Raw genomic sequence first — 8,883 nt, 5'->3', positions numbered from 1 at the left:
TACTAAAAACCCTTACATTTTGTTTATATGCAGAAAGACCCTTATAATTTTGTTAACCTTTCAGATTTTCTCAAATATTCATTTTTTTAATATTTTTTTAAGAAGTTACTGGTTGTTATGTGTTACGTCGCTTATATTTTTCTTTTTAGGTTGACATAGAAAAAAAAGAACTAAGCGACGTCGCTTATTTATATATTTGACGTCACTTATTTATTTATTTGAGTAAATGGTCTATTTCTCACGTTTTACCTTAGACAAGAGACAATGTCATTTATTTTGTTTTCTTATTAACCTAAAAACGAAAAAAAATTAAATATCATGTCACAAAATAAGGGTTTTTCTACATATAAACAAAATGTAATGGTTTTTTTGAATGTTAGTAGATAAATGGTTGTGTTTTTATGTATTTTACCCTATAATTTACAAAAAAGAAAATAACCTTACAGAATTCAAATATTTGGATAAATTACAATTTTGGTCCTAAGGTATGGAATATAATGTACATTATATATAATTTCTATGGATAAATTATAGATTTTGTCATAGTTTTCAGAAATTGATACCAAACATCTTCATGATTTTCAAATCCATCTCTTATGGTCCATATCTGATTATTATCCATTTAATTTCGTTAGAAATCTTTATAACTTCATGTGTCTTCCATACAAGGGTAAATTAGTCCTTTCCATACCTCTTTCCGCCCCGTAAACACCCCTATATATATATATATATATATATATATATATATATATATATATATATATATATATATATATATATATATATATATATATATAAAAATTTTCAGTAATTATTAACGAAGTGAGACGTTTGTTTGTTTTTCAGTTTTTATGTATTCACATGTATCCAATTATATTATATATTTCAATTAAATTTTGATATTAACTTATGATTTTGATATATATAATTTTCTTAAAAATATTTATGCATGAATTACCAAATTCGAGAATTTTCCGAGTACTCGTTATTCGGCAGTCCACCGAACAGATACCGAGTAGCGAGTTTAGGAATATGAATAAAAACAAAAGATAATTTTTTTTTAATAAGAACAAAAGATAATTTAATTTCTTCATTATAATTTGCCATATGAAAGTCATATTATTGGTTATGAAATTGTTATTATAATGATATAACTTTTTAATTATTAGTTGTTTTGTTAGAATATAAATAAAAGTTATATATAAATCAATCAAATCCATATTTAAAATTTTAACATTTTTACAGAACATATTTTACAAATATTGTTTTACCTAAAAACGAGAATAGTCAATCCAATCGGATCCAATTCAAATACGTCGTTGTCGTGAATCGGGCAACAGTTCTCGAGAAAGAAAGAACCAAAATAATCCGTGAAAGCAATGAAGGGACGCAACGCAGGGTTCTTCGACTTCGAATAATTTCATTTTGGATAACAAATCAGATCAAACCCAAATCGATTTTGCATTGAAGCAAGGATTACATTCACGAACCAGAAAGAAAGTAACTTCTAGATTGTTTTATGCTTCACTTCTTCAAGATTCATCGGAAAATCAGTCAACAACAATCGTCAGGTTTAATGTCTTCCTTCCGCCGGAGATGTCGCCTCCGGCGTCTGTAGATTCATGCACCGGTCAGTTTTCTTCATTCAAATCTTCTTCTGCGTTTTATTCTTCCTACACCAACATGAACTCTTCATCATCGAATTCGAATTACGCGTTTCCCAATTCGAATCAAATGGATACCATATTGGGGTTTAATTCACCGCCTTTAGCGGATTCTAGGAATCCAGGGGGAGCCACTGTAGCTGGTTCTGGTTCAAATCTATCAAGGCCACGCCTTATGAAGATGAGAAGACAGACTTCTCATAACCCAAGGTCTACTACTGCCTTCGGCATCCGTCGTGGGGAAGAGGCTGACGCTTCTCTAGGGTTTAACCCATTTCGAACTTCATCCGAATCCAGTTTTGTCGATCCGGGTATGGAGAATGTTCCAGAAAGGGTGTTTACATTTGGAGCAGGCAGCAGAAACAATGCTTCATTTAGCTTTCAGGCTTTCGGAAGAGAGAATATGAAAAACCTTGACGAATCAATGGTTGATCAGTTACCAGATCAAATTAACAACTTGAACATAAGAGGTTCAGGTAACGTGAACACTATGAAGAGCCAGTTTACCAATAAGTTTCCTAGCAATGTGGAGACAGAATTACAACATGAAATGCATAAAATGAATCTGGGTAGTTCAGGAAACGTTGGGTGGGCTAGCAATACTCATAAAACCTCTGTGTTCGGAAAGAACAGTAAGAGTGATGAACACTTGTCTGAAATATCAAAACCTGTAACTTTTGTTAAGCAGCATGATGAAGAAAGGGTAAATCCTGATTTGATATCAGATAGAATGGGGAAGATGAAAGTAAGTGAATCTGGAGATCATAATTTGAACACCTTCATATTTGGAACAACCAGTAAAACCAGAGAAGATGTCAAGGCAGATGTAATATCAGATAAACTGCAGAATTTGAAAGTAAGTGGAAGTGAAAAATCATCTGTTTTTTCTACAGTATCTGATAATAAGTTCCAGAGTGGCACCTTTACTTTCACTAGCAAATTGGAAGACTTAAAGACTCCAAATGCAGAAATAAAAACACCCATGGAACCTGTTAAAGGATCCAAACTTAAGAAAAAGAAAGGGAAAACAAGAAAGCATGTCACTGGTCAACCTCGTCCTACACAAAACTTTGTGTTTGGTCAAACTTCAGTTGAAATACTCGAGGGTTTTGAAGCATACTCTCCAATGGATGTTTCCCCATATCAAGAAACCCTAGCTGATGATTATTATTACAGAGGAACTTCTGTGACATCAGATGACACTTCACAAATGAATGACCACAACAGTTTCTCAAGTGAATCATTCATAATCAATTCAAATCTCACAACAAATGAAGACCTTCTTTTTGCCACACAGTGTTTGGATATTAATGAGAGCGATGTTAAGTGTGAAGTTTCAGAAGCAGAAAGCTTCAGGTCTGCAAATGAGAACTTGGAATACAGCAGTGATACATTTGCTACAGCATTTGATTCAGAACTTAGTTCAACTGCAACTTCAAGTAGACAAGAAGAATCAGGCACCCGATTATTTAAATTCGGTTCAAAATTAGAAAACATAAATAAAGAAAACTTCACATTTGCTGCATCTTCTTCAAGTCAAAGTCAACTATCACCAGACACACGTCAGCATAAAAAGAAACATCGTCTGAAAACCTTTCAAGATTCTTCAAGTTCAACATCCGATACAAAAACTGATTTTTTCCCAATTCCTATTAACAACCCTTCAATCTTTTCTCCCAAATCAGTACCTATCTTATCAAGTAAAAACAACGATAATTTCAAATCAATAAAAGAACAAGATTCAAAGCATGGATCTTTTTCAACCTTTTCAACTGCATCAGCCAGCATTGCAGCAGAGGAATCCTGTGAGAAATGGCGCTTGAGGTTTGAGATTCTTTGATTCTTTCTTCCACCATTTTTGTCAATTATCAATGTTTTTAAGTTTTGTATTGATTTATGTTAGGGGAAACCAAGCTTATGGTAATGGTGATTTAGCTAAAGCAGAGGATTATTACACACAGGGGTTAAACTCTGTTCCTCAAACTGAAAAATCCAGAGATTGTCTTAGGGCTTTGATGTTATGCTATAGCAATCGTGCAGCTGCTAGGATTTCTCTTGGAAAAATGAGAGATGCATTAAAAGATTGTTTAATGGCTGCAGCTATTGATCCTAATTTCCTCAAAGTTCAAGTTCGTGCTGCTCAGTAAGTCTCACTTCTGTTACATTTTCTGTTAAATCTTTCTGTTTTAATATAATATAATATAATAGTACGAATCTTTTTATATGTTCAGTTGTTATCTTGCTATTGGAGAAGTTGAAAATGCAACTCTTCAGTATATGAAGTGTTTGCAATCAGGGAATGATGTCTGTGTAGACAGAAAGTTGTTAGTAGAAGCCTCTGAGGGCTTAGCAAAAGCACAGGTATTTTAAATTCTCTCTTTTTCTGTTTTTTTAACTCTTTATTATCATCATTAATATGTTTTTATGTTTTCAGAAAGTAACAAAATGCATTAAGCAATATACAGAACTTCCACGAAGAACATCTGATGAATTAGAATCTGCATTGAGAGTTATTGATGAAGCTCTGCAGATTAGCAATTTCTCAGAGCAATTACTTCAAATGAAAGCAGATATCTTAATCATGGTTTGTATTACAAAGTAGTTTATAATTTTCTCTACTTAATTCTTGATAACTTATATGATTCAATTCAACACTCTTTTGTCTTGTTCTTCAGTTACGAAGATATGAACAGGTTATTCAGATGTGTGAGCAGAATCCTAATTCTGCTGAGGTGGACACACACACAAGCCCTAATTCATGGAGGTCAACTCTGATTGTTAAATCCTATTTCAATCTAGGAAGACTAGAGGAAGCTCTTGAATTCATTAAAAAGCAAGAAACTTCTGGACAAATCACAGAAAGGTAAGCCTATTCTGTTTCAGAAATTTCAGTTGACTAAAACGAAAAGTCAACAATATGAAAGTTGACTTGTTGTGGTATTTATTGATTTCCAGATTAGAAAGCATGAGTTTGGACTCGGTGATACCTTTAGCTAACACAATACGTGAGCTTTTATCTCGCAAGGTACATAAACAATAACTATTTATCTCATACACTAAAAAAATTTAACAGATTCTACAAGATTTATAATTTTATTGTTATGTGTTTCTTCATAGGCAGCAGGAAATGAAGCTTACAAATCAGGGAAATACACAGAAGCAGTTGAACACTACAGTGCTGCTTTATCATGCAGTGTTGAATCACGTCCTTTTGCAGCCATTTGTTTTTGCAATCGAGCTGCAGCATATGGAACTTTAGGTCAAATCACAGATGCCATTGCAGATTGCAGTTTGGCCATCGCCCTTGACCCCACCTACCTCAAGGTCTGCTAACATGCACCGTGTTCGCTATTGTGCACCATATTTGCTGACATGCACCATGTTTGCTACGTGCACCATGCTTGCTAACATGCACCGTGTTTGCTAACGTGCACCGTGTTTTTTTTTTTTTTTCCCCAAATGATGATATATAAAAAATATGTATTTACTTGAATGCAGGCAATATCTAGAAGAGCGAGTTTATATGAAATGATTAGGGACTATGGGCAAGCAGCTACAGATCTTAGAAGATTTGTGTCTCTTCTCACATCTCAAATACATGAAAATGCAATTCTTGATAAGTCGAATGAGATAAGGAGAACTCAGATTCGGATTTCTAACATTGAAGAAGAATCCAGGAAGGAAATTCCTTTAAACATGTACCTTATATTGTAAGTTTTTATTTTGTATTTAAAACATGATTCAAAGAGGAAAATCGTTTCACTTTTGTACAATTTACTACAGGGGAGTTGAGTCAACTGCTGATGCTTCAGAAGTCAAGAAGGCATACCGGAAAGCTGCACTAAAACATCACCCTGATAAGGTCTGAATTTTATAAAAAAATATATATATACAAAAGTTTCTTAAAAACTTATATATATATTTCTTGTTTTGGTTATGTAGGCTGCTTTGTCACTAAGTAGAAGTGATAATGGAGACGATAGGCTGTGGAAGGAAATAGCTGAAAATGTCTACAAAGATGCTGATAGGCTTTTCAAAATGATTGGAGAGGCATATGCTGTACTTTCAAACCCTTCCAAGGTCCCCAAAATGATTCATTTCTAAAACCCTTTTTTTTCATATCCTTTTAAGTGTTGTCTGGATAAATTATGTTTAAAAAATATCTGAGAAACCGACATGATTTTTGTGTAGAGGTCAAGTTATGACATGGATGAAGAGATGAGAAATGAAGCCAATCATTTTCCCAACATTTCTCAAAGCCCGGTTTTTGAGAGAAGCGGGAGTAGAAGATGGCAAGATTCTTGGAGACCATATGTTCATACTCAGTCAAAAGGTCAAGAAAAGTCAACCCCATCATACAGGTATTATTCAAGGCAATCTTGATGTAAGTAATTATGGTCATCAAGTTTTGTTGCATGAGAGCATAATGACATGCAATGACCACGCAATGTGTGGTGTGATTGAGTGTATGATCGATCGATTGATTCATGGCATAAAGAGTTTGAAGGGGTTGTATGTTTGACCAAGTTTTGACTGATGTATGATTGATAGGTGAAAGGAACTTTTATACATGTTTTTTTCGTTAGAATTTTTATTTTTTTAGGTTGCGAGGCTTGACTTGAATGTATACTGTATAGTATAGTCATTGTGTTTGTTGTAAGGTGTTAAAGAATGTGGAAACAAGTGAATGAAAGAGTGGGAAGATTATTTAACTCATTGTTGAGATGAAGATGTTGAAAACATTATGTTCATACTACTACCACTAACCATCATCCCTCCTTTTCTACAACCAAAAATATTCATTTTAACTTGGTTTCATCAAACTTAACAATAACATTAAAATTAACATCAGCCTTCATGTTCCTAATGGTGAAGAAATCTATGATATACTTGTAATTATGAAAGCTTATGAGGATATAAATGAAATTCTTGTTGGTGATTTTAGTGTCACCATATCATTTTAATTTTAAGTAACTGGAACTAACATGCAAGTTAAGAGGTTTCATGATTTGTACTCTAATACATGTACGGGTTTGTGCGGAGTGCACGCATGTATAAGATCGAGTCAGAAGCCGGTTCGACGACTAGTTGGGGGTCTGGGGTTTCCAAAGGGGCAGCGCCCCTTTGGCGGGGTCTAGGGCAGCGCCCCTAGCGGGGTCCAAGGGGCAGAGCCCCTGGGTGGGAACATAATGAAAAATTCAATTTTTTGAGGGTGATTATGGTAAAAAAAAAAAGAAGAATTTGAGTTATTTTCGGGTTTGGGGATGTTGGGCAGTTGTAAAACTTACCGAGCCCAAAAAGAAGAATTTGGGAGAACGTGGAATTGATTGCATATCCATAGAATATGCTGAACATTCCAAAGCATATAGGTTTTATGTAATAGAACCTAATGATTTGGTTTCAATTAACACTGTTATTGAATCGCGGGACGCAATTTTTGATGATATGAGGTTTTCATCGATTCAAAGACCTAAGGATTTGACTTTTGATGCTAATAAAGAGCAAAATTCAGAAAATCAAGATGGTGGTGTCGTGAAAGAACCACAAGATATTCGTAGAAGCAAAAGAGGCCAAATTGCTAAGAATTTTGGATCCGACTTCCAATTGTATTTGGTGGAAGGTTCAATGGATGAAATTAATCTTGAATACTCTTATTGCTATAGTATTGAAGATGATCCTAAGACTTATCAAGAGGCTATGGAGTCTCGGGATAGTGCCTTTTGGAATGAAGCGGTTGATGATGAAATGTCATCAATTCTTGAGAACAATACATGGGTGTTGTCTGATTTGCCTCCGGGTTCTAAACCTCTTGGTTGCAAATGGATTTTCAAAAAGAAAATGAATGTTAATGGGACCATTGACAAATTTAAGGCTCGGTTAGTCATTCAAGGTTTTAGATAAAAAGCCGGTATTGACTATTTTGATACGTATGCTCCAGTTGCACGTATTTCTATTATTAGATTGTTGGTTGCCTTGGCAAGTATCCACAATCTGGTTATTCACCAAATGGATGTGAAAACAGCCTTTTTAAATGGTGATCTTGACGAGGAAGTTTACATGAAACAACCAGAAGGTTTCATTATGCCCGATAAAGAGCATATGGTTTGTAAACTTGTCAAATCTTTGTATGGGCTGAAACAAGTGCCTAAACAATGGCATCAAAAATTTGATGAGGTGATTTTGTCTTTTGGTTTCAAAACAAACCAATGTGACAAATGTGTTTATAGTAGATTTGATGATGCTACTAGAGCTGGAATGATCATTTGCTTGTATGTAGATGACATGTTGATTTTTGGCACCGACCAAAATCAAGTGGATGAAACAAAGAAATTGTTGTCATCCAAGTTTTCCATGAAAGATTTAGGATAGGCTGATGTAATTCTTGGAATAAGAATTAAGAGGATGAACAAAGGATTGGTAATGACTCAAAGTCATTATATTGAGAAAATTCTCAAGCGGTTTAATTTTACCGATTGTTCTCCTGTGAGTACTCCTATGGACCCAAATGTGAAATTAATGCCAAATAATGGTATTCCCATTTCACAGTTGGAATACTCTAAGACTATTGGTAGCTTGATGTATGCCATGACAAGTACAGACCCGATATTGCATTTGCTGTAGGTAAGTTGAGCAGGTACACTAGCAATCCTAGTGCTCAACATTAGCAAGCAGTGAATAGAGTGTTTAAGTATCTCAAGGGAACCATGAATTATGGTTTGAGTTACTTGGGGAGTCCTTCGGTTTTAGAAGGTCATTCAGATGCAAGTTGGATTACCAACATGGATGACCATTCCTCAACTTCTGGTTGGATATTCTTGCTTGGGGGAGGCATCATTTCTTAGGCTTCCAAGAAGCAATCTTGCATTACAACCTCGACAATGGAATCTGAGTTTGTTGCGTTAGCAGCTGCTGGTAAGAAGCAGAGTGGCTAAGGAATTTAGTCTATGGGATTCCTTTGCGGTCTAAACCGATATCACCTATTTCTATTCTTTGTGATAGTGCTGCCGCTTTGGCTAAGGCATATAGCCAGGTTTATAATGGCAAGTCTAGACACCTAGGTGTTAGACATTGTATGATTAGACAACTAATCATGAATGGTGTGATTTCGGTTGAGTTTGTGAAATCGCAACATAACTTGGCAGATCACTTGACTAAAGGTCTGACAAGAGACTTAGTGCACAAGACCTTTAGTGCACAAGTCTGTAATTGGGATGGGATT

General features: G+C 34.9%; 1 protein-coding gene across 1 annotated transcript; it reads left to right on the top strand.

Moving 5' to 3' along the window:
* The first annotated feature begins 1,328 nt into the window (after window positions 1-1,328).
* On the top strand, window positions 1,329-6,376 carry LOC145033544 (uncharacterized). The gene is made up of 11 exons (XM_078982136.1): window positions 1,329-3,488; window positions 3,568-3,807; window positions 3,896-4,025; window positions 4,099-4,248; window positions 4,340-4,527; window positions 4,620-4,689; window positions 4,782-4,988; window positions 5,163-5,374; window positions 5,448-5,526; window positions 5,607-5,744; window positions 5,856-6,376. Exons 1-11 carry the CDS (start codon window positions 1,597-1,599, stop codon window positions 6,045-6,047), a joined length of 3,498 nt encoding a protein of 1,165 aa, XP_078838262.1. The 5' UTR covers window positions 1,329-1,596; the 3' UTR covers window positions 6,048-6,376.
* The last annotated feature ends 2,507 nt before the right edge of the window (window positions 6,377-8,883 follow it).

Source organism: Lactuca saligna, chromosome 1, assembly GCF_052625555.1.
Source record: "Lactuca saligna cultivar CGN05327 chromosome 1, ASM5262555v1, whole genome shotgun sequence".
NCBI lineage: Eukaryota > Viridiplantae > Streptophyta > Magnoliopsida > Asterales > Asteraceae > Lactuca > Lactuca saligna.
This window is presented reverse-complemented; position numbering and strand designations above follow the sequence as displayed.